General features: G+C 45.0%; 1 protein-coding gene across 1 annotated transcript; it reads left to right on the forward strand.

Annotated features, from left to right (window-relative positions):
- Positions 1-1503: 1503 nt before the first annotated feature.
- TMEM272 (transmembrane protein 272) lies at positions 1504-21274 on the forward strand. Its single transcript, XM_050912852.1, has 4 exons — positions 1504-1561; positions 10227-10286; positions 16658-16740; positions 20912-21274. Exons 1-4 carry the CDS (start codon positions 1504-1506, stop codon positions 21272-21274), a joined length of 564 nt encoding a protein of 187 aa, XP_050768809.1.
- Positions 21275-26934: the final 5660 nt, after the last annotated feature.

Here is a 26934-nt window from a genome sequence, read left to right on the forward strand (position 1 = left end):
TCCATTCCAGTCCATCGTTCAGTATTGATGAAGATGTCCACTGGGATTTGCAAGGCTTATTACAGCAGTAACACCCATCAAATTAGGCTTGTGGCATAGCATGAAGATGAGGGCTGGAGAAGGAGAGCTAAAATTCATGAGACGCCTGATGTGATGATGCACACTAGAAACCTGGACATATATATGTTGGTGGCTGCCTGCTACAGGCAAGTGTCTCAGCATGGGTTACTGACCTGGTGGGATGTCTGTGAAAGCCTCAGTCCCTGCTATTTGCTTGGCTGCTCACCAACGTGCAAGGAGCAAACCCCATCCCATTCCCCATGGCAGCAGAGGGTCCTGTGCTGCTGCAGGTCATGGGTCTCTGGGCTTGCAGGAGAAAGCAGGCTCCCAGGACACAACCAGCTCTGCTCAGCCACATCTGGTAGGGCTTGGACAGGCTATGGAGGGGGCTATGGCCACGTATCAGCTGGGTGGTACAAGTCTGTCTTTATCTTCAAACATATGTCTGGGGCCCTGTGGTCCCTAGTAGGCTCTGGGCCAGACTGGGATCAGCATTGCACGATGAGAAATCCCACTGGGGTGGGTTTCATGTCAGCTTAGAACAGAATGAGTCTAAGCTTAAAATATTGCTCTTTAATCATTAGGAAACTTAAAGAGGTTCATTTGAGGTATGTGCAGAAATGCAGCTTCCCCCATCCCGGCCTCCTCTGCACACATCTTCATCTATCACACAGTTGGTGTTGGTGGTAGACGTGTGGTGACCCTGGCCAGAGGCTGAGGCTTGGAGCGTGTGTGTGTGTGTGTAAGCTTTCCACACTCCCATTGATGCTGGATGCTACTTAACTGTCTGGTGCTGTCTGACACCCAGGCCTTGGATGCCTAGCTGCTTGCTCATCCCTCACCCCACCTCGTAAAAATTCTTCTTTACAAAGAGCTACTTTCTAATCCAGCTACTATTTTATCAAAGGCATCTTGTTCTGGGCTCTCTGTAGTTTGCAGTTTTTATTCTATATTCCTCTTCAGAATCCTCCTCGACCTTAAAACTATTTTCATCCTCTCTCCTCCCCTTTTCTTTAATTCATTTTTGCTCACTGAATAATTTTTACAGAGGTTTGTGTAGTGAACCTTACCCATTTCACTGCGTTTTCTCGTAACAGTCAAATACACTTTGTCCTGCCCCAACCCCAATCAAAGTCAAGATAGAACCTTCTATACTTTTCAGGAAGACAGCATTAATACTTCTCCCCCAGCCTTCCTGTGACCCCAAAGCTCTAGCATCATCAGCAGGCAAGCCCAAAGCTGCTGGAAGACATACCTGACTCTGGGTATGCTGCACTGATGGCTGCTGTCTGGATTTGTGGATGCGTTGAGTTTTCTGAGGGTAGTGAAAGCCTGCTGAAGCGTGTGAGTGACTTTGAGTCAAGATATTTAGTAAGTTAAAGACACTTTTCATAACCATATTCATTTCTGTATCCCCACAGACACCCCAAAAGGCTCTTCACAATGACTGCCGGCCTGGAGAAAGCCTGCCACCGGTGCATATCTAAAATTGCCAGCAATGGTAAGGCAGTTCTGGTAGTAATCACCTTCTGTATTTAAGCAGCCCTGTCGCTAAGCCAGGTATACAAAGGAATTAAGATGATACCAAGTCCCACCTGAATCTTCCACTGAAGTTTCCTTTTCTTCCCTCTTTTCTGATGTATTTCCTTTCCTAGGCAATTTTGGGTGCTGATGGAGCGCACAACAGTAACTCTATCCCAACAGCACCTGCCTGCCACAGTATTTGGATTATAGCAGACCAGTGTAAAATTTCAAACAAATACAAACACCATCAAGTACCTAAATACGGGCTGCAGCAGACAACCTAAGCAATATAATGTGTTTGTCTCCTGTTCCAAGTGGTACCTTACATGTAGTCCAGCAGAAGTATCTGCAGGGAAAACCACCTGGTAAAGAGCAGCGCAGCCAGCCTGGGAACAAACTCCCCCAGGAGCAATTCCTGCAAAGCAAAACTGCTGCCAGCCTGTGTGCTGACACGGGGACACGAGGTCGGGGACAGAGTACAGTCAGGAGTAGCCTGCCTTTCACCCAGAGACATTTGGAGCAGGGTCTTCTTCCCTCTGCTTGCTCGGCCCCTGGCACAACAGCCACTGCAGGCGCAGGTAGCCCTCATAAGCGGCCACGTGTTGTGGGTAGGAAGCATCAGTTATCTGAATGGAGGTCTTTTGCATGACAGCCTGGGCTCTCTCAGGCTTTAAAACAACTGGTTCGTCCCACCCAGGGTGGAAGATGCAGAGGGGTGTAACGAGCCGGCAGCTCGCGGGCTGGGTGAACAGGCTGGTTCTTGCTCTCTGAGGAGCAATGCAGCAGAAAGCTGACCCTGGCTGGGGGCCGTACAAGCTGTGCAGAGAGGCACAGGAGAAATACGCTTCAGGGGTGGGTTTTTGTAAGACCAGGGAAGCAGTGTTGTTGGCAGGAGGTTAAAATCCAAGGGTTTTAAAGGAGCTTACTCCCGCTGACTGCATCTCCTTTTCACTCCGAGTTGCAAGTGCCTTTTGCTTTCACTTCTAGGCAGCAGTAATTTCTAATTCCACTCAAATAGGAGAAGAAGAAAACCCCTTGGCCACTCATCATAACTGATACTTCACCCACACTAATTGCTGCATTTGCCAGTCTAGGGCCGTTACCTTGGGGTCTTTTATATTCCTGCTTTTGGCTTCACTTGAAAGGCTCTCAAAGTTCAGCACGAACTTTTATTAATGATTAAGCCCCTTAACTCCTTGCTGCCTTACAACCCTTCAGAGAAAACCAAGCCAGGGGGACAGACAGCCCTGGCCTGGGTTCAAACCAGGCCCACCTGCAGGAACTTGGCACAGGCAGGGAAGGAGAGGACATTTTCTGGCCCACTTGTTTGTGCTCATCATTGCCCCAGGGGAAAGGAGGGCTGGGGAGCGATGAACACGGAGGGGTGCGGAGCATGTGGCGCTCTCGTTACACCCCGACGAGCCTCCGGGAGCGGGAGCGGGCTGGCGTGGGCTCCCTCGCACCCCGCAGAAAGGACGTGCAGGGGGCATCTGGGCCCGCTGGTGAACATCATAATAAAAAAAGGCAAAAGTCGTAGTTTCTCTGATTTTTGTTCCGTTACAAGCAAAATATCACTGTTCCGTGTTGGTATTAAATTGCCACAGGGACTTTAATGATGACAGAGAAAATAAATGATCTTTCTGAAATTTTTTTGAAAGAAAGGGATTAGTTCTGATCTCATCTATGCTCTCTTACACCAGGAGCACCCTTTTGGGTACCCACAAAGTTACCTATAAGTAAGGCAACTCAGAAATATCATTCCAGAAAACTCATTATCTTTAGGTTTTCATTACATTTAAGTTCAAAATCAGCTCAGCTTTAGCTATGGATCAGCTAGTGCATCCAAAATTGATTTTCTGTTCATTAAAATGCAAACCCTCCTGAAGTGCAGTGACACTTAATTTCACTTTTTCACATCATCCTGTGTATATTTTTCAAAGAGTGTTTCAGCACAGCCCCACATTTGTACCTATGGTCTCCTGATATTTAAAATATTAAACCTACCTGTGCAGCATCATTTAAATTCTTTTCATTCTTGGTACAGCAATTTAAGTTCAGAACATTAGGGCAGGCTTTAATTAACTGACCAAAAAAAAGAAGGCTAATCCACTACCCTGGGTCTATTGCAAAGCAAACTGGTGGCTGTTTATGTAATGCCTAAATCTTGTTTTAAAAGTACATCTGGAAATTAATCACAAGGGGCCAAATCCAGAACCTAGACCATGGCATAATTGTCGTTCAGTAGCTAGAGGCATGGCATAAAATTCAGACAAGCCACTCCGCAATATTGCCTAACTCCCAAAGCGTCTACATCTACGTCTACATCTACATTTACATCTACATGTACGTCTTCATCTACATCCTCCCCATCTTGAAGGTTCCCAGATTACTGGCACCTCCTTATTCTACACCATTTCTGATGACAGCAGCATTGCTGGTGTCAGTGCTGGAACTTGGAACTTAAATTTTAGGTGGTGTGATGCTGGCATAGCTTATCTGGGTACCAAAGTACTATTTCACAGTAACACAACCTTGTCTAAGCAAACAGTGATGGCATGCAGCAAACAGCTAGTGGCCCTGAGCTTGGATTTGGTCTGCAAGTCAGTTTTATCACACTTCCCCTGCCTCCTACAGTGGCTTTGCACTGGGACTGGAGACCTCCATGGGAATGGCTGTTCCTTACACTGAATCCTCCAGCTGCTGAGTACCTAGTTTGATCAAGGGATTGAATCACCCCAGGGGTGGGGTTCCTGCCATTTGTCCCAAGAGACTACTCCATCAATGTATCTCCTTGCTATGGCACTTAGCCTCATGGACAGAGCAATCTTTGTTTCTGCTCAAGTTCATCTCATGTCTCTACCTTCATCACTCTTTGGATCACTCACAGGTCCTTTTTTGAGTGCTCAAACCTTGCTGTTATTTTCCCTCATTTGGCTGTTGGCTAGCCAAGCTGAATAGATTTAATTATTTTCCTTCAAAGTTAGTTCATTCAAGTCTTTTCTGCATATCCCATCTAATATAGTGACATTTTCCTGTCACTCAAAAGCCCAGAAAGACAGCAGTATCCACAGCTACCAAATCCATGAGCAGACTCATCCCCAGTCTGTAAAATGTATGACCTTGCTGGAGCTGGTTCCCCAGAGAGATCCATTGAGACTTGCTTTGCCACTGCACCACCCGCACACACTGCGTCCTTTCTTTTCTCCCGGTCCCTATCAATGCTGCAAGGGATGCCTGCAGATACTGTGAAGGAATAAAACATGGATGAAAATATCTGCTACCTGTCTGCACTCCAGCCTGTTACACCACCAGCGTCTATGCTGCTGTACAGCACACCGTGACACTGCTTGCTAAGCTAGTGCACCACCACCTACGTCTGCCCCAGGGCATGATCAGTCCCCGGGCCGGGCCAACTGACCCAAATTTGCTCACATCCAGACTGCTGAGAGTCAGCCCCCTTCAGAGCAGCGTTCCCACGGGGCGTCCGAAGGGAGTACTGTGATTTTACATCCAGAGTTTTGCTCTTCAGCTTGCTCATGTAGATAAATCCTGGGGTAACTGCAGAATTTGTTTGGAAGCTGGTAGCATCTCATTTTTCAAAAAAAAAAAATCACTTTTTTATCAGGAACCTGACAGGCTACAGAACAAACAGCATTTGGGAGTGACAGTAATGTACACAACACTTCATTTATTACTGTATTTATTATCAGAGAGCTTGTCACACACTCTACTGAGTAGGTTGCACTACAGCCATATTAGCATACTACCTAAGAAGAGTAGGTAGTTTGAGATTTATACTCATAAATAATTTCTGAAAATCCCATGAGGACTCTTCTTACCTGAAAAGAAAGAAACTTTTCTCTATCTTTGAAGTAAACAGGGACAGCCTGAGCTGATTTGAAACTTCCAGGTGCTTGGAAAAATCACGGCAGCAAAATAAAGTCTGAGGAGCCCACAGGTGAATTGGTGTCACGTCCAATACTGCCTCCAGATCCATCCCACATGCCAGAGGACAACTCATCTGCTGCGTGCCCTGAGGCCAGGCACATAACTGGGGACAGAGAACGAGGGAGTAGCAGAGGGAGGGGAGGAGAGCTGCAGTGCAGGGGCATGGCTATGGAAGATGTAACGGCTCAGGTGTCAGATAGAAGAAAGACCATGACGTACAGCCATAATGTTAATGGAGATTTCAAGTTCGTTTACTTCTGTTGGGAGACCCTGGCAGGAGCAACTCAGCTGAATAGCAGATTTATATCAGCTGACTGTCCTGCTGGGCAGGAGACACAAAATCTGCACCCACTGATCTGATTTTTGTGCCCACAGATTTCAAGGAATGTGCAAGATACACAGCCACTTACTTCCTCTCCTCCTCCTCTGTTGTGATCCCAGACACGAGCTCTTCCCTTCACCTATTTCCCAGCACGTTAAGACTCGCTTGCTAATGCCTCCCAAAGCAGGACTTTACTAGTGCCCCACCACATGCTGCCCTGGCTGTACAGAGCAGAGGGCTCTCCTGCCTGATGCCCTGACACCAGCTTTGCAGAGCAGATGTCCTTCTGAGCCATGCCCGGAAACACTTCCCTCACCCTGTTGTGTTTTTAGAGACTACCGGCCCTTTTTTGCTACTTTTTCTAGGAATGGGTCCAGGGGCTTTTCTGACCAGCCTGTGAGGCAATATCACCGACTTAAAAATATCACAAGCCCCACATGTGAAACTGCACAGATAGCAGCGTCCTCTCTGCAGAGCTGTGCTACCCTGCGGCAAATACCGTTTTCTTGAGCAATTTGTCTTTGGACCAGAACGGGGCAGCACAACCCAGACAAATCCAGGCAGAGAGCGTATGTCCCGACTGAGCAGCATTTCTGTGAAAACCCCACACGTTTTGGGGAAAACAGTCTTTAGTGCTGCTAGCGGCATTGAGAGCGGCTGCGGAGCCCTGCCAGTTGTGTAGTCAATTGTTGAGAGTCCCACTTTGTTAAACATGGATCTGGAAGCCTTCCCAGACTATGCATCTGCCCCTCCAATTCAAGACCTAAGAGGCTGTAGCTGAATGGGGAGATAATGAGTAAATACATTCCCAGCGACTGCTTTGGGAGGGGAATTAATGAACCATTATCTTTTTCTCTTGAGCTCTGAGTGGTCCCTACCTCCCATTTCTCCCCTCCAAAATCAAGCTATCGGGCAGATGCTAGACACAAGCAAACACGGACACCTGTGTGCCAGATGCACAGCCCCACATATACGTGGGCCGCCCCGAGCCTCTTACAGAGCTTACCGCAGCATCCCTCCCCGGGAGTCAGACAGACCACGCGCTGCACGATTGAGAAATGACACGATGCCTCCTTTTACTGGGCTCCTGAGGACTTGCCCGTGCAGCAAGGGCAGAAACAGGAGGCGGCTATGAAACCGCAGGCAGAGGGGTGACGCTGCTCTGAGAGCTGCGCTGCGATGAGAGGACTTCTGGCAACAGCAGGCAATCGATGCCACTCCTGCAGACCTGAACTGCACTCGTTTGGATACCAGATAAATGAGTTGCCCAGGCTGTGGGCACTATTTGCAGGTGATGTTCATGGGTGTGTTGGAAGCCCAAGTCAGCTACAATACCATCGCTTCTGAATATGAAAATAATAGTCTAGATAATGTAACAGCAAGAGGACCTAGCATGAAATGTGACATGTGGTGAAAAGGGAGGCTCTAAGCCGAGTTGTTCTCATGAGAGGCTGTCAGCGTCTGAAAGAGCTTAGTCAAGTGTAGGACACTATTCAAGCAGAGGAAGAATTTCTGTACTGTGCAGCATTCAAGAGATAGGAGAGCCTGAGCAAAAATGTGTGTGTGCAAGAGAGAGACCGGCCGACAGGGAGAGGATGAGGGGGTGGCACAAAGGAACAGAAGTGCTTTCTTCAGCTCAAAATATCTTCAGTCTCTACCAATTCATAGAGATAACAAACATGCAACTTCTGAGAAAGAAAGATGTCTCTCAAGCGCTGAAGTGTAAGATCCTCGTTCTCTGTGGAGAAAACATGAGCAGCGTGTGGGGGATGGTCTGTTCCCATGAAAAGTGTCTGCGAGTCAGAAAGCCTGGTGGATCTGCCCTGAATTTTGATGCTGCTCCTATGTCCTCTGTCTCAGTTTCTCCTTCCGTAAAATGGAGGCAACGATGTTTCCCTTTTTCTCTAAGGCACCCTGAGGGTGATGTTTTGGCAGGGCTGCAGAGTTTCCCAGAGTGGCACTGTACGCAGGGTGCTGGCAGTGTCCCCGCTCCTGCGCGGCAAGGAGGACGCCATTCGCCTTGCAGAGGTTGCAGTTCTCTGGCACGGGGAACCGCGTGACACAGTTTGCCTGGGGAAGGGCTGGTCCCAAACCAACCCCGAATGCTTGCTCCAAGATTTTTTTCATAAGCCCCCAAGGAGACACCCTATTCCTTCTCTTATTGTGGTGGGTTGACTCTGGCTGGATGCCAGGTGCCCACCAAAGCCGCTCTATCACTCCCCCTCCTCAGATGGACAGGGGAGAGAAAATAAAACGAAAGGCTCGTGGGTCGAGATAAGGACAGGGAGATCGCTCAGCAATTGCTGTCACGGGCAAAACAGACTCAACTTGGGGAAAAATTATTTTAATTTATTGCTAGTCAAATCAGAGTAGGATAATGAGAAATAAAACCAAATCTTAAAAACACCTTCCCCCCACCCCTCCCTTCTTCCCGGGCTTAACTTTACTCTCCGTTTTCTCTACCTCCTCCCCCCCTGAGCGGCACAGGGGGACGTGGAAGGGGGTTTTGGGTCAGTTCATCACACGTTGTTTCTGCTGCTCCTTCCTCCTCAGGGGGAGGACTCCTCACACTCTTCCCCTGCTCCAGCGTGGGGTCCCTCCCACGGGAAACAGTCCTCCACGAACTTCTCCAACATGAGTCCTTCCCACGGGCTACAGTTCTTCACAAACTGCTCCAGCGTGGGTCCCATCCACAGGGTGCAGTCCTTCAGGAACAGACTGCTTCAGCGTGGGTCCCCCGCGGGGTCACAAGCCCTGCCAGCAAACCTGCTTCAGCGTGGGCTCCTCTCTCCACGGGTCCACAGGTCCTGCCAGGAGCCTGCTCCAGCACAGGCTCACCACGGGGTCACAGCCTCCTTTGGGCATCCACCTGCTCCGGCGTGGGGTCCTCCATGGGCTGCAGGTGGATATCTGCTCCACCGTGGACCTCCATGGGCTGCAGGGGGACAGCCTGCCTCACCATGGTCTTCCCCACGGGCTGCAGGGGAATCTCTGCTCCGGCGCCTGGAGCACCTCCTCCCCCTCCTTCTTCACTGACCTTGGTGTCTGCAGAGTTGTTCCTCTCACATCTTCTCACTCCCCTCTCTCTGGCTGCAACTGCTACTCCCCTGTAACTTCTTTTCCCTTTCTTAACTATGTTATCCCAGAGGCACTACCACCGTCGCCGATGGGCTCGGCCTTGGCCAGCAGCAGGTCCGTCTTGGAGCCGGCTGGCATTGACTTTATTGGACATAGGGGAAGCTTCTAGCAGCTTCTCACAGAAGCCACCCCTGTAGCCCCCCCACTACCAAAACCTTGCCACGCAAACCCAATACACTTATCCATGCCCTTCTCAGCCCCTCTGCAATCTATGCCCACCTCTGCTTACTGCCCTTTTGCCTCCTTAGGCACCTACTTGCAGATTGAGCCACTTGCAGAAGCGCTCTGCAGGGACGCTCGCCACAGAATGTCCTCATTATGTTTTACTCTCATTTTGCAGGGCAGCATTTCACTTTAATATTGCCAAGTGTTCATGATTAGGCACAGAGGTGACAGCTCTTGTAAGACAGGCTGCTGACACTGTTCTTGATGCTATTGTTTCTCACTTTCTGCAAAGGTAAGCATTCATCCTCTGCAGCATCAGGCTGTGCTGGGAAAATACTAGGGCTCAGATATACCAGCAGCTCTCTAAGGAGTAACTAAGCACCTCAGATCCACTCATCTGTGGGAACAGCCTATGTGCACCCCTAAGAGCATCCTTCCATGCAGCTTAAGCTGATCTATCCCAATGACAATTCCCACTCCTTGCAGCAGGGCTGCTGCCTTTGTGTTCATGAGCTGATCTGGGTCAGGGAGTTAGACCAGCCAGAAACTATTCACATCTGCAGTAAAGACAGTTTATTTAGCTATCAATGAAAACTAAGTGGAATGGCATTAAAGCTGCTATTTGCTTAGCAAACAGATACGGCTCATCAGTTGCCGTGGATTAGCTGATGCAAAGTTACTTGTTACTGCACAGTCACCTGGCAGTGCCTCTGAAGCTGATGCAGGCTAAGGCAGCAGCGGCTGAGTCCTTGCCCTTGCAATAAGACAGCTAGAAGTAGTAGCAACAAAAGCAGATTGTGTCTCTCATTGCTCTTCCACTGATACAAGGACTAACAATGTATGAGTTAAAAAAGGGAAGCTTGAACTCTGGGAGAGTGATAAACCACTTGCTGGTCCCATCATCTCAAATGCTGCACCATAAACATGATATTCCCACCCCACTGAGTGCACTACATTTCTTGCTACACAACTTTATGGATAAACAGCATCTGTAAAGCATAGGATGGAATTGCTGGTCTCTAAACTTCAACCAGCCCCAATAACGCTGTCTTTCTTTTCTCATTCACAGCATGCTTTATATTTGGGCTCCTTGCTTTCCTTGCCTTACCACTGTCCATGACTTTTATAGGTAAGTTGACTACTAAAGCAATTTAAAAATAGGAAATTCCCAGCACTGTGTGGCAGGTTAACACATCTGGTGGGAGAAAGGAGTTGGAAAACTTAAAGTTTCCAACTGTTAAACCTGTGTGTTGGTACTTGAGCTTCAGACAGAATCCCAGCCCACACTGCATGGTGGGGAGGAAGCAGTGCTTGAATTCCGACCTTATTTGTCTTAAATAGCCCTCCAGTGTGTCTTACCTCAATACAGGGCTCTGCCTGTGGGAGGAAGCTCAGAATGCGACACATGAGAGGATTTCATTCATTAGGATCCCTCTGTATTAACTGCTCTGCAAAAATCTTAGAAGCGTAGGGCTGGAAGGGAAGAAGAGATGATCTAAGCTGCTATTTCTCCACCTTTTTGAAAGTGAGACCTGGTTTTCAGCTGATCTTTCTCTGTATAACCCCGCAAAGGCTGGATTTGCGAGTAGCATTTCAAGATCAAATATTTAAGAAAGGAAAGGAAAATCCTTTGAGCTGCAGAATTTTATATATTTTTAAACTGCATAAGGCTCTTCTTTTCTTAAGCATCACCTTTTCCTTACCATCAGCATAGATTTTTTTTTTTTTAAAACTGAGCATTTTCTAACACTTCATTGCTCCCTTTGGGCCTTTCACATCCTCCACATGGGTTGCGACCCCACTTGAGAAACATTGGTAGAGACACCAGCCCACCTCCGCTTTCAGACAGGCTCACATGCTCATGGCAACCCTGACAGATGTCTGAGTTGCCCTTGCTCAAGGAAATTCCACGGCTTCCCAAGGAGCCTATTTCAGCATTTTATTGCTCTCACAGACAAAATATTTTTCCCCATATCCAACCTAAATCTTCCCTATGGCAAACTAAACAGATTACAGCCTGTCCTACCCACTGTGGTCACAAAGACAGATTGGTCACCGTGCTGCTCAAGAGAACCTTTGAACTGTTTGAAGGCTGCTATTATAACCCCACTCCATCTTCTCTTTTTTTCCAGAGATCTCAAAAACCTACTTCTTTCATCCTGACCTCACAGGTCACTGTTTCTGTAGCTTTTTTTTTGCATTTTTGCCTCCCTCCTTTGGCCTCTGGCCAATGTAACTATTTTTTTTCCCCCACAGAAAGAAAAAAAAAAAAAGACAGAACACAGGACTCCAGCTGAGACCTGAGGAATGAGCAGTGCAGAATAATTAGCTCCTCTGTTTAACATGCAGGATTCCTGTAAACACACCTCAAAATGAAAGATGCTCTCTCTGCACCAGCTCACTGGCTCCAATTTAGTTTATGGTGCATTGTAAGCCCAGATGGTTTTTGGCAGTGCTGCTCCCTATCAGACATTTCTCATTTTTTATTTACATTGAAGTCTTCTCTCCTATACGCAGTGTTCAGCTTTATCGGCTGTCATTTCAGAGATTTTGGATGTCTTTTTCCAGTGTATCCAGATCACTTTGAATTTTACGTCCTGTCCTCAAAAGACCTTACAATCATTCCAGATGGGTGTCCTTGAGAAGTTGTTCACCTTCTGCCTCATTATTCATGAAAGATGGTGCAAATGAACTCTACGTGCAGATGCTGTGGGCAAGATGCATCCCACCTAGATCTGGACTGTACGCATCTGTAACCAAGCTGAGTGCCATGTGTGGCCCTTGCAGGCAGTTAAGAGAAATGGGTGTTTCTGACAGTGACAGTCCCATACCCTCTTTTAGGTGTCTGCGTTGAGGTGAGGTGACTTTTAAGGGAGTCGGGACACCTAGCTTGTCGGCATGTATAGTTGGCCAAACCCACAAAAAAAGTGTTCAGCTAAAGGTTGGTGCTGCTTCCTTTATCTGGGGCCTTCCGAGTACCAGTGATGTCTGTGGTAGGATTCTGATTAGGACGTCCTAATTAGGAATTAAGGAGTTCTAATGAGGGATTAAGGACCAATTAGGAAGTAGGGAAATGGACTGAACTGTTACATCTCAACACTTAGGCTCTTATGCTTATCCATGACTTAAAATTGCTATTTATCCCTTAAGAGGATTTTAGCTTTAGCTTTTCCCCGGGCTGAATATGCCTGAGCTGTGGAATAGGGGTGGGAAGGTATAATTCAAAGTGTGGTATAGCTTGCATGCGTATTGACAGCCAGCCTTCTGGAAATGAATCCAGGGCTGGAATCTGACCACTTATAAATATAATTTCCTAGGAATATTTCATAGTATCTTTAAGATCAGTGAGAACTGGAAAGTGTACGGTAAGATATTAGCCTGGAGCTCTGGGTATCTCCTGCATCAGATATAGAGTCCTTTTTTTTCACTGAAATTAAGAGATAATGTCACTGTAATATAGTGTTGTGAGAGGATATTGGTTTCCTGCAGCTACATATCTGCAAAGGCATTTTTAGGAAAATGAAATGTCAAGGAAAATGCAGATATTTATTATCCAAGCAAAAGCCTCTGATTTTCTGATAACATTCTGTTACCATGATCTCAGAGAATAACTCCAGCCATTTTGGCTCTTGCTTTCTGCAGAGGAAAATTGTGAGATATTTTCAAATCTTAACAAATAAATTATAATAATATCTGTTAAAACTCAGAGATGAATAACTGGTAGCTCCGGTAATAATGACACACTAACATTATACACTCTTAAAATTTGGTAGTACTGTAAATCACAGTATAAGTCAAGATACATGAAAAGAACTCAGCAAATTTTCCAAGCTCCAGACTTGTGACATCATTTAAGCCACAGATTGTTTAGCAGCTTTCTAACTTTTACTGGTAGAGATGATCCTTTTTTTTTCACTAAACACGCCAAAAATAGAGAGCTATGGAAGGACATAATCGACTTTTTCTGAGAATTTTTTTTTGTTTCCGGGACAGTGAAGGATTGCTCCCAATAACACATTCTTGTACGTTGTCCAGACTACCTTTATACACAGTGTTCCCCAGGGGCAGCTAAATCACATTTGAAAGCTGATGACATTGTTTTCTCAAAAGGCAGTCTAAATTTTCCCCTGTTCAAATTTAACCCAGTACTACTCCTCATGCTCATATCTACACCAATAATTCCTCAACTCTCAAGTGCTCCCGATGATAGTTGTCTGAAGTCTATTCTCATACTCTGTACCTTTATGTGGGAGCCAGTCTTGTTCTTTAGCAGTTGTTAACGTAATCTTTCCTTGCATTTCAGTCCTTCAGCTACTCACTGTTTCTGTGAGTTTCCTCTGCTTTGCTGATATGCTTTCTGATAAAATGGTGCCCAGAAGCAATTACTTTGAGATAAAGTCTCTGCAGCACATGGATCCTAGTGGAAAGCCCACAGTCCAGGGCCCGACCGAGGTCTGCGCTAAGTGATGGCAGCTGCAGTCATTCACTAGGAACAACTGAAAACAGCCTGGCATGTTGTGTCCTCTGCCTCCTATTAGAAGAGAAGGTGGGGAGTGGGCACCAGGCACCAGATTAGCCTTACTATACAGCTATACTCTTTACTATGGGATGCACTTCAGCCGTTTTCAGCTACCTGAGAAGAGAAAGCAGCTAAAATGAGACAAATGCTGTATTGGCTTTCATTCATCCTGACCCCTCACCTCATGGATAATTGTGAGTTACAAGGACACTTGGTTAGTAGCGATCTGTTGTGGGCCATGCCACACCACCGCCCAAAATGGTGTCCTTAGAGAAGCTCATACCCTGATCACTCATGAGCACTCTTCCCCCTTGGCTGGACTTGCCTCCTGGATCCCACTGCAGTGTTGTTCTGTGGTAGCCAAGAGGTAAAAAGCGCAAGTACCTCTGCTTCCCCAAGCCTCCCATCTCTTTTTTCCCTTTGGACACTGTGCAAGCTGTTGGACATCCTTGCTGTGTGTGATCTTGCAAAGGTTGCTGGTTTATTCATTTGGACTCATGCGCTGATCTGTGGTGTGGTCAGGTTCAATTGCTCTTCACTCTAAACCACAGATTGCTCTGGCTTGCAGGGAACATTGCACTAGAAGCAGAGCTTTGATCTCTCATGGTCCATATATCCCATCATTAACAGTGAAAGGAAAACATATCTGGTGCTCATGGGAAAGAAGAGCTAGCACTAATGCTCTCCTACTAGTTTTGGTGTTCCCAAACAAGTCGGGCACACGCTGTGTGTGAACTGATTGGCACATGATGTGTGCGCCTAGATTTCACTGTAACAAATATCAGTGCCCATCTGTCAACAGTAGGTCCATAGTTCCTATTCACCCATAGTGCTGTGTTTTTTAAGTTACTACTGAATTATCCCCTTTCACCTCCTCTTTTGCTATCATATCTGCCTGCAATATTCTCCCCAAACCTACAGATTACCACTGCCTGTCATTCAAATCCTTCCCAAGACTGACTGACTGCTGTCATGTTACATATATGAAAGGACTCCATAATAGATTTGTCTGGGAATCAGAATCATAGCTCCATGAAAAAAAAATTGGCATGTTTTCTTGATTTTTTTTTTTGGCCTCAAATCAAAACCTCACTAACACACTGGAAACAGCAATTGCCTAGGTTCCTAAACTGAAATATATTCCCTGAGATCCCTGGCCAGCTGCTTTTGTGGCAAGCTATTACAGGGCCAAGGACTCTGGAAACCCTGGCAGCTGCTTTCTGAAAATGATATAATTCGTGATGATTTCCCTGCTGCCCACCCCTGTAAAGTTGGGAGTCTGAGCAGGTCTCAGTGTTACACACTGGCAAAATGGACAAAAAATTAGAGCCTTGCAATAGGGGACAAAAAGGGAGAGAGTCCAAATCCATCTAAGCCCAGCCCTTTTCAATTATGAGAAGGCTGGTCATAAATACTTAGTGTAGAAGAGTCCACTGGACTCCATAGCCCTTACACACAGCAGATCACAAAACACTGCCCTGTATCCTATGACTAACATAAGATCTATAGCAAGCAACTGCAATCCAGAACGCCTGTATTATGCTATGCAAAGAGCGCAGGAGAGGTTCAGGACATCAGCAGTGTTCTGGACCAGCAATAGCAGTGGATTTGGTGGGCAAATTGACAAGCTGAAGAGGATTACAGCTACAGAAGAAGGCAAAAAACCCCCCACTGGTACTTCTTTCCTGATCCCTCCTGTTCAGTGTAGTTCTGAACATGGAGGCAAGACGTTCCACCTGAGAGATGTTTAGCACTAAGATCAGCACCTTGCTTTCAGTATCCTACATCTAGATAACCCCAATTATTCAGAGAAAAGTCAAAATTTCTCCTTGAAAATGACTTATACAACAAGAAGAAAACAGAAAATCCTTTCTGTCCTCTGCAACTGATCAGTAGAAGCCCTGAAACATGGGATCAATAACAATAAAATTATAGTGTAATGAACAGTTTAAAATTGACTAAAGATGCCACTGGGTAAGAGACTTGGGCAGGGGATTCATCTCAGCTAACTTTAGATATCTACAGCTGGCTGTCTAGATTCCTTGTATAGCCATGGAGAGAAAGAGGCACTTTCAGGGCCCAACTCATCTGACCTATTTTAAATGCCTATCTTAGGATGAGATGAATTGAATTTTACAAGTATCTATTTCTCCCTATTGACTATAAAGAGAGTCTAGGAAACTAGTTCAGATATGGATGCCTGCATTGCAGACATCTATATTTGGACAGATGAGTCTCACTGCCACAGACCTGTATCACAAGCTTCAGTGTCTACTGCCAGCAACATCCTTATACTGCTATACACTCCCTTCCCTAAAACTTACCCAGCCTTCTCTTTCTAGCAGTAGATTTGAGGGTTGCCAGGATCCCCAGCTCCATAACAACCAATGCTTTTAGCCTCCAGCAACCCAAACAGCCTGGAAACTTGAGCTTCTGTGGTTCCCTATCAGCTGCCTGGGAAGCTAAAATGGTTCCAGGTGCTCCCATGGGCACTGGCTCCCAAGCTTCAAGGCACCTATCTTGGGAACATGCCACACTCACGGGAGCCAATGAGCAGGAAAGGCCTGGGAGAAGCTTATCAGAATTCCTTCTCTTCACAAACGGTTTTGATTTTCAATGAATTTTCTACTGCTGATGAAAATTTCCTGTCCAGCTCAGTCAATCGTTCATTTAACAAAGATGCAGGGGCTGAAGCTAATGACCTGTGTACGTGGCTCTGATCAGTAATGCCAGAACAACAGTAATGCTGTTGTTACCTTTGCTCTCTCTCTTCCTTCTCCTGCCTTTTGCTTGTTCATGGCCCTCACTCCTGTAATGGGGGATGCAAACCCCCTTTAATTCAGCCCCCATTTCAATAGACGCTGGATACAAGTCTTGGGTCTAAGCACTACACTTCACTTACAGCATCTTTAGTTTTCACTGTACAGCTTGTTGCACTATTTGATCACTTGAGATAACAAACATTAATTTTTGCTGTTCAGGAATGAAGTTTTTGGAAGATTGCCCAGTTCAGCCACTAATTCCATTATATCTGTTGGTGGGTGGCGTGATTGGCAGCTTAAAGGTAATGTGCCTTCTGTGTGTGAAAAATATTTTGTGTGACTAGACTTTGACTTGCTAGTTAAGACATAATGATGGCTCTAGACAGCTATGTGCATGCAGTACTGAAGAGAGCTCTCATGATTGAGCTGTGCTTGTTCCAGCACCTAAAGCACCCGTCAGTCAAGTGAAACGCTAATGAATTCAGCATTGTCCCACACATTGTGGTGTGACTTTCTCCTATGTCACAGCTTCTGTGCCACCATCCCTACTGAGGGAAATCACAGAATCATAGAATGGTTTGGGTTGGAAGGGACCTTAAAGATCATCTAGTTCCAACCCCCCTGCCATGAGCAGGGACACCTTCCACTAGACCAGGTTGCTCAAAGCCCCATCCTACCTGGCCTTTAAATGACTACATAACATGGATGCCTGTGGTAAATGGGGTCCTATTTCCACAAGCAGTCCTCCAAGCCTGCAAGACCTCTCTCCTTCGTTTTCAGACACACAGGCTGGACAAAAAGTGAAGTTACTCTCCTAGCTTTGGGAATAATATAAAACTACAGGTGTTTGTACATAGTCCTTCACAAATTCAATTTACTCCCACTCTGACCTGGCCAGAAGCAATGACTATGCAGCAGCATGGCTTCCTTCCAGAGTAAATAATACATCCTTGCATCACAGCAGCATTTTCTAACCACAGCTACCTGTCTTCTAGTGGACTGTGCTTACTTGTATCTTCACTGAGCCAGAGCCTGGCTGCTTGACAAGTAGAGACACCCCCACATCCGTGTTACATCTTGGCCACTATAAAGCTATAACTCTGCGTTGACTCTAGGGTAAAGGATCACCCCGTTCTGACAGTCCCTTTGCAGACGGTGTTAACTGACTGCCAGTGGGCATGAAGAGGCTTGTCACAACAGACTGCAGAGCTACTTTAAGGCTTCTCAGCAGGATTAAGCAAAACTGTTTTTCGCTGTCCCAGTGATGTTCCTGCCAAAAGAAGGAAAAGGGGCAGAGCTGAAGGAAAAGCTTTGGAACCACACCGCTGGGGCATGAAGGGCTAAGAACAGCGGGTGCTGCTGCTGGAGAGAACGTCTGTACTGGTAGCATTGGCTGTCCTGCATAGCTAACGGGGGCAGCAGCAACCAGGCACCCAGCCTACTTTCCCAGGAGCCCAGCACCGGCAGAGCAGACAGGGTAAACCTGATGGGTTGTGGCCTAATGTTTCAGTACAGGCAGCCTGTCCCTTGAAAGGGGACCTGCTAATCTCCAACTTGACAGCACTGCATATTGGAGCCAGCAGATGCTGCAGACAGGAGCTAGCTACGTTCCCCTTTTTGATAGTGTTTCTAGCCCCTTTTCTTTGCCAGGATCGAAAGAAAGGGGAAAGAATATTCCTCTGCAGGTCTCTGCATCCCCTGCACTCTTTCACAGTGGTAACCAAACCGCAGTACATCACTGGGATATGAATCATCCCCCCGAGGACCTTTGGTCAGTAAATAAGTAAATGGAGAAAAAAAGAAAGTGCTTAATCTTGTTACAAGAAATTTGCTATGCTATAAGTTCTATTGGCGAATGCTTAGTCATTCGATCACACCAGCGGACTTATCTGTATAATCAAAGGTTCATTTAGTAATAGTTTAGAAAAGATTAGAGCAGAATTGAAAGGAAATTTTCATGCTAATGAATTGAAGCCTGCATCAAAAATGTTGACTGTTTCTTAGCTACTCCTGGTTTAAAGTCCATTTTTCTCACCCTAAATAAGATGATAAGTGGGTCAGTTAATATTTGTGCTGACGTCAAATAATGGCTTGAATGTGGCTTCAGTTGACAGCAGGACTGCCTATTTTGCAGTCCGGCAATACCTTTGGTCAGAATTTGATTGGCCTAACTCATGTGTCATCTCATAGTGCTTGATCTGTAGCCAAATTCTACCTGTCTCAACTCTGCCCTCTGTTATGCTCATCAGACCGCACCGACTTCAATGAACAGTACGTTTGCTTGACCTCTGAAAGTTAAAAGGTCAAAGAATGGGTATAGGATGAAGTCTGAATGAACGCTGTCCTGTGATGGACATCGTTTAATGGCAAGTTATTCTGGCCCAGATCTGTACAGATCTGTAGGCTCCTCATCTGTTTCTTTACCACCTCCAGTCTTTTAAAAGGCAGTGGTAACCTACAGATGTTCACCAAGGCAACTGAACCATTCTACAGCATCTGGAGAGGCCTGCTGAATTCATGTCATGCTGCTCCGTAACTGTATATTCAGCAGTCATTAACAATGTGAGCAACTGCCAGAATTTGCTTCACTCACAGCTTGGCAAGGCAATACCCATAAGAATTAAATGCACTTTCCATGAACTGGTTAGATGCAGTTGAGATCCATAAACCCACCTGGGAGGTTTCTCTGACTTTCTCAAAACCAATGTTCATCTGCCATTTAACCCCATTCCCATTGCTGAGCTTGGTGAAGCTTGAGTACAGGCAGCTGCCTATGTGCTGAGCTCACCTCAAAGCTAATGAGCTGCACAGAGCTTCAGGTCAAGCCACAGGTCCCCATGTGGAAACCTCAGATCCACTGGCCAGGTAGGTTTACCCCTCCTGTGTGTCATGAGCCTGCCTAAAATAAATGTTCACCTGAGAAGAAGATGCTCTGCCGGTTTGAACAAGCCTACCAGTTTGAATGCTCAGCTGGATGTGAGACATCCAGTGGAAACACCATTTTTTTGCCTATGTTGGTGCTGGGACTGCAATCTCTGTTTCTCACAAACTGGTACCAACATCTGGGCTAGAAAAACAGCTGGTTTTGTGAACAAATATTTAATCATTTATACATAACTGAACACTTTTACAGACATCCTCTTCCCAGGATGTCCTGGATCCTCTTGCTAAGCCTTGCCTCTAGAAAATGGACTAAAGAAAATGTGCCTCTAGCACATGGACTAAAATCTGAACCAGGCAGAACATGTACCCAAATGGGTTTTGCTTAGCCAGTGTTCTCACCATTAATCACCGACTAATGGAGAAGGGAGAGTGTAAAATGAGGGGTGCTCTTCTCTCTCATTTCAAGCAGAGAAATGACCACAGAATATAACTCTGGGAAAGAGAACATGGCTGAGAACCCCTGCTTGGACAGTACGTCCCTCCCCATAGCCACTTATAAATCCACATCTTTCACCTTTCCCTCTGAACTTCATTCCTGGTTGGCTGAGGCAGCTTCTTGCTCAGTTGGTTTCTTAGAGTCCCTTTTGCAAAGACACAGCTTGCTGCAGGCAAGCAGGGAGGCTTGCATGGGAACCCGAGTACGCAAAAAGGGGAGTTGCGATTACAACAGCTAGTGCCTTGAGGACTGGGCCAAGTGTTTCAGGTGTAGCAAGATAACAGGTTTCACCATGTTTGGCCTAAATCCTTGTTAGGCCCTGTATATACCTCTCCTATAAATCTACCAAAATTAAGAACATCATTTAGGGGACAGAAATTTGAAAGCTTCTCTACACTGCAGTCAACCTCCCTACATACTTCGTATTGCCAAGACTAAACTAGAAATCTTCGAAGCATTGCTGATGACTCCTACTGCATTTCCCTGCAGACCAGACCTTCCTAACCTCACGGTTTCATGGTATTCCACCTATTTCTCTGCTGGCTCTGACTGAAGGCAGGAACGGAGCAATCTGAGAAAATGACGCTTAATTGAAGAAAACTTGACAGAATCATTCCAAGTATCCGAAGCAATTTATTTGGGGTTTAGGTCAAAGTCTAGATCCTTCATAATTTTATTTAAGCTGATTCACCTACATAGCCATGGAAAATAGAGTTAGGAGAGACAAATCCACCCACTACAAGGCAGGAACTACTCTACTTAAGTCATTTAGCAGTTACTCTAATCTGTTCTTAAAAGTCTCCAGCGTGGGAGCTGCTGCCATCTCCCTACACAATCTGTTCTCATGCCTTTCCATCCTTACCATTGGCAAGTTTTTTCCAATGTCTGGCCTAAATCTCACTGGTGAATAAACTGTAGGGAAAAAATGCATTATTTTCCAGCAGGATCTGCCTCATTTGTGGCTCCTCAGCTTTCTCTTACATGATTTTCCCACACCCAATTTTAATTGGGCCCAAAGGCTGGCAGTGGCCAGAAGGTGTTCAGACTTTCTGCAGCCAATTTACTTATTCCCTTTTCTTCCCCAATGCCTCCAGGTGACTCTCCTGCTGTACGACTCCACCAGGATGAGGCAGCTGCTTTCCAAGTCTGTTGTGATTGATGATGATGACGACGACGAATATCCCTGGAGGCAGAATGCTCACAAGTACTACATCCATCTAACCCTCAGCCTTTTTCTCTTTCTCTGGTTCATTCTTGGGAACTACTGGGTTTTTTCTGTGTACCTGCCAAATTTCATCCCACCTTTCCATCAGCCTCAGGATTACTGTGACAAAACCCTGTACATTTTTGCTGTTGGTGTTCTCATTATTAGCCATACTGTTCTCTTTCTCCTTATCTTTTGTAGCTGCTGCATATATTGTTTTTCCAGGCAAAGATACGTTTCTGAGGAAGACTAAATGCCACATAAATAAAGCCCCAGATGTTTGGGAAAGAGTGTACAACAAAGAACAGGCAATAATTCACCCTTGTGTACATCTTTGTTGTACTATATATATGTGTGATAGCAGTCAACTGCAAGAGGAAATTGTAAAATACAGTGCCATCTGGAAACAGCTAAGCTGGAATACAGCATAGTCAATGTAAAATTGCTGCTACAGATGCCAGGGTGCACTCCTGCTAACTTCTACATCCCTTTTTTAACTCTTGGATATTCTCTCTGGAGTAAGCTCTTGCAGACAGCAAACTCCTCTAAAACCAGGTTCCCTCATGTTATCTCAGCATAGCACATCTTTGCCTACAAAAGTAGCCATGTTGTCCTCTTCACTGGGATCTGAATATCTCCGTAGCCTTGCTGAGGTATGTTACTGTCCCTGCATTACAGATGAGGGAGCTGAGACAAAGAGATAAAGGGCTGTATTCAGACCACCTTGCATGGTGCATGGACTGTGACAGTAACTTAGGTGCTCACTAGAGAGCTATTCAGGCCACTGTTAGACCTGCCAGTAAGTAGCTGCGATAGCAATACGAGCATGTATAAAAGGCAGCCTGAATATGGCCCGCAGGTCTCTTCTGAACTTGGATTAGAAAGCATCTATATATAACTTTGGTGCTAAAACAGATGGTCTGAATATATCCATATATATCCAATACATCCAAACTGAGCCAAGGCCACTTCGCAAGTCTTCGGCAGAACAAGGAACTGAGCTACTATCAGATCAGTGCTTTAACCAGGGCTCAGCATTCCCCAATCTGGGGAGACTCCTCTTCTCCACTTTTTGTATAGCAGTAATTTGTCAGTACCACACCAACACAAAGATGGTTGTCAAGCCATTGTGGTCAAGTTCATAGAAAAACTGATGATGTTATGTTGGTATTTTAAATATAAAACATGATAATAAGCCATGGGCAGGGATGTGAGAATTTCAGGCGGATGTGTTCACTACAGCAGTTCTCTGGTTGTGGTGTGAGTGTACGTTTGATTTGTTCACCTTGGTGCTGTACATATGGAAATCTATACTTAATGGACAGATGTAACGCAAACAGCTTTTAAGTCAACAGCAGTGTCAGCTTTACAAGCACCAGCATGCACGGGGACAATTGTTTTGTGACGTGTAATGGAACAAGCCATAACTGGTCCTGGTAGATTGTTTTTTCATGTGTTGATGAACGCAGTGTAAAAGTGCTCTTTCTGCTTTTGCCTTTATGCACTTCTGTTAATATGGTCAAAATGGAGGGGCTCCCCTCTATACAAGCATGAGGGTGGCCCCAGGCACAGGAAGAGGATGTGTGTGTTGGGTATTTTTTCTGTTAAAACCCACACAACTGAAACCTATGGTTTAGAGAAACTTAAAAGTTATACGATGCCTGTGGAAGGGTGAGATCTGTAAAAGAACCTCAACAATACGCCACAGCTGAACAGGCTCTGCTCAACCATCCTTCCTGGGACTGAGGCTGAACAGTGTAACATCTGTGGGAACCACCCTTCTTCAACCATGAACATTTATCTCAGGGGCTATTGTAGAGATAACTAAGGGTGTATTTGGTCCATAAAGATTTTAATTTGGGCCCTGGCTTTAAGAATTGTTTATTTCCAGAAAACTAATCTTAGAAAGAAGGTAGGATAAAGGGCGAAATAATCCGACAAGAGGGCAGCATCAGTGTAGCATTCCCCTGCTCTGCAGCAGCCACTCGGGAGAAGTCACGGTCAGGCTGCCCCTGCTCAGAAATCCATGGAATGGGAATTACTAACACTGCTGGCTGACTTAGGCCATGCATGGGTGTACGTAGGGAGATATGACCAATGGAAATCTTTCCTTTTATTCGTGGGCCTCAGATTGTGTCTGGGAGAAATCACAGGCTGTGTTTTCCCAAGAGCTGCTCCACCCCACGCTCTCCACTGCCTCTCTAAAGGTACTACACATTTCTGAAATGTTAACTGCTGCCAATGGTGGAATGCTAGAATTCCTCCTTCCCACCCCAAATACTTCACTGGCTCAGTACTTGGGCTCCTGGATTTCAGTGTTCAGTTCTGAACTGATCTAAGTCATTTTACCTTCAGTGGAGAGCACCTTTCATTCATTAAGATGCCGAAGTGTTTACGAAATTGCATATCAGCAGGCATAACTCCATCCATCACTCGAATGCAACAAAGCAGCTGTTTATCATTACACATGAACTTTATCCAAAAGCTTGGAACAGGCATAAAAAAGAAAATTATACTCACTTGATAATGCAAAAAAAATTTAACAAGAACGTAGCTACACACACTCCACCCACAGGACTCCAGTACAAACTTCCCTGTTCTTGCAAAATGCTGCTAGAATCATTCTTGATCACAAAGCATTAAGGGCTCATATTCCTGATTAAGTCTGAATTGATTCCCATGTCACGGCGCATCCAGTGACCTTGCAGCAAGTGATGATGTGTGCGCTCCTATCTGAGCAAATATGAGGTGATTTTAGTTCAGCCCGGAGGAGAAGAGATGTAAGCTAAGTCACATTGCCTTGCATTTTCTGTGTGCCTGTGTGAGCATAGCTAGAGCAGCTCAGCAGATGTGCAATGATTTATCAAACTTCAGCCACGCAACGGTAAACCTGAGGCCTATGTCTCATTCACAGGAGGCTAAGACTGACTGATCCTCTACAGTCTACCATGGAGGCTTAATTCTTTAGGTATGAGAACCCGGTGCATTCATTGACATCTTGGGAAAATGCTGCCAAATCACAGTGCTAGTGTTCAGTACCTGGTTGGCACAAACACAAAATGATAGAGGAGGTATTAACGAAGCAAAAGGCATTTGTGAAATACTTTGAAGTTATACAGAGTAAACAAAAAGCTTTGTTAGGTCTGGAAGAGGAAAATTCTGAATTGATAGTATTTACCTTTACTTGTGTACATCAATAAGCTATGGCACATAGCAAGTGTGAAAATCCACACCTCCAAAATTGTTGGAGCCATCAGTTCTGTATCCAGAGAGATCTGAGCATGCCTTCTGAACTTTCACTGCTACTGCCTCCTTCAGCAGGCTGGAATCATGCAGGTGTGGAGCAGGGACACCTGGTTTTGGGCATATGATTGAATACAACTGAGTTACAGTGACTTACTAAGTTACCACTCTTCTCCTGACCCACCATCAGCAGCCTTGTTTCTCTTGGGTTGCTCCAATGGCTAAATAAAGCACTCAGCTTAAACCCAGATGAAAGCAGTTTAATTGAAGGCACTTTATCTCACTTTGGGGTAAGCTAGGAACATGTGCATGGTCCACAGCACCTTAACTTGCAAGCAGCAACTTTTTAAATTGCCACAAACTGATGGTGTCCCAGACATATGCTCGGTCCCTGGAGAAGTAGGCACATTTCCTCAGCAAACAGCCCAAGGTCAAATGGCTAAAAATACAATCTACACCTTGGTATGAAAATGTTTAATATTCTGCCACGAGATTAAAATTACAAATTGAAAATGTTCATTTTTTTTTTCACAGTAATATAAATGTCTTCTGGAAATTGAACAAAATACACCCTTAAGCTAATTATTATGAACTCAGAAATGTGTTGACTACAATGCAGGAAATCAGCTGTAACTTCCAGTTAAATCATCTCCCCTTCTTGAGAAACAAAGGTCTATTTCTAGCTTTTAAAGGAAAAAATATACATGATTTCAATGGATTAGATAGCCTGCTCACTCCTAATTGTGAATACTACAGAAATATAATAATATAAAGACACAAAGACATTTCTGCATGCACACACAGACTCTAGACATATACATATCATAAATGCAATGGTAGCAGCCATGCAATAAATCACACTTATTACAGTTTATTGCCCACAGTATATTTCTCCTCCCGCTACTCCACCTTCTTTAGCAATGGGCATAATATTCCAAAGCTCTAGGGAGCAGCTTCCCACAGCTGTTTTAAAAGCTGCAGCCAGACAGGCACATGTTTTGTGCCTTCATTCCAAATGTTGAACACAGACAGCTCCTACCTGCTGACCCAAAGAAGAGAGGAAAGATGAGCATCAGACATATCACAGACCTCACCTCCTCAGGAGTAGAAACAGGAACGTCATGCTGTTGGAGAAGAGAAGTAGATCTCTCTCACACAGCACTCACTCTGAGCTTTATGAGGTCCCAAGACATCAGACTTTAAAACAACAAGGTGACTGTGCAGAAAAAAATAAAGCAGCAGAAGCTATTCTCGGTTATGTCAAGAGCTGTTTTGGATGTCTCAGATCCTGAAATGTGAACAGTTGGTGTAAATGAGCCTAAATGCTTTGACTTTACAGGCAAAGGGGTACAAAGATTAAACTGGTGGTAACTTGTACACATTGTAAAACATTCTAAACCAGATCAGTTTCTGTAAGTTATCTTGAATCTTATCTCTGATTATTCATCTTCCCCAGATTCTAGTTGATAGGGACTTTGCATCATGATGAAGACACATGTATGTTCTACATATAATATAGAAAGGATTGTTACATCAGGACTGCAATTTGAAATCGTTGCTTCTTGGCTTAAGTTTCTTGAGGCTCCTGTTAACTACTGGAGTACATGAAAGTCCCACAGGTGCTAGCCATAAAAGGAAAAAGAGAACATTTTTAGAAAGCATAATACTTGAGGGAAAATAAAAAAGGCTGACAAGTGCCATCTGATATTGCAGAGTACCAGAAAACAAAGTACAAGAAAACTGCTAAAAAGAACAATGTTATATCGCAAGAACAGGTTTCTGAGAAAATTGTATGAAGTTCTGAGAAATCACATATACATGTTTGTAACAGTGAATTTCTACCAAATGTCTCATTTGAATGAAAATGCAGTGAGGAAGATATTGACCAGTGTAAGTGCATGGGCCTATGTGATTGCAGCTTAAAAATTCAGGTACTTTACATTTACCAGTCATGCTAATTATAATCAACCCTGCTGCAATTTCACTGAGATGAATAGTTATATCAGAGACTGATTTCGCCCACAGATTTGAATCTAAGCCATACTGACTCTTCTGTATGATCATTAATACTCAAGCAAAGGGGGAATCTGTGATACCCTTCCCCGTGCTGCAGTATAGCAGCTCAAATGTGAGAGATGCTCTGAGATGCAAACTGTGGGCCTGTAGGCTAACATACATGAAAGCTTTTTTTAGCACGGTCCTCTTGATGTCGATGTGAGTTAGGTACCTGCCTATCTTATGGCTTTGATTCTCAGTCCTTTGGAAAAAAAATATTTAGCCTTTGAGTATCAATATGAAATGAGTACACAGGGTGCAAACAGTGGAGGAAAAAAATCCACTATGCACACTTATTCACAAGTTGCTATAGACAACACCTTTTTATTATCATTGCTTATTTTTGCTCTTTGTATTGCTATTCTACTTCTGCACGGATTTCACATTACTAGTTCATAAATTCTATTTATTTTCAGAATATATCAGAAAAAGAGTTGCCTCATTATTTTTAATGGACTTTTAAAAAAATTTGTCCAACAACAGGTGAAATAAGACTTCTAATAAACAGGTCTGGTGGTTATTTGCAGGGGAGGGTTTGGCTGCATAGTTTACATGGATAAGTTTTACATATCTCTGTGGGTTCTGTTACCACAGCATGTGGACTGCATGCAGACA

The sequence above is a fragment of the Gymnogyps californianus genome, chromosome 1 (assembly GCF_018139145.2).
Source record: "Gymnogyps californianus isolate 813 chromosome 1, ASM1813914v2, whole genome shotgun sequence".
Lineage (NCBI taxonomy): Eukaryota > Metazoa > Chordata > Aves > Accipitriformes > Cathartidae > Gymnogyps > Gymnogyps californianus.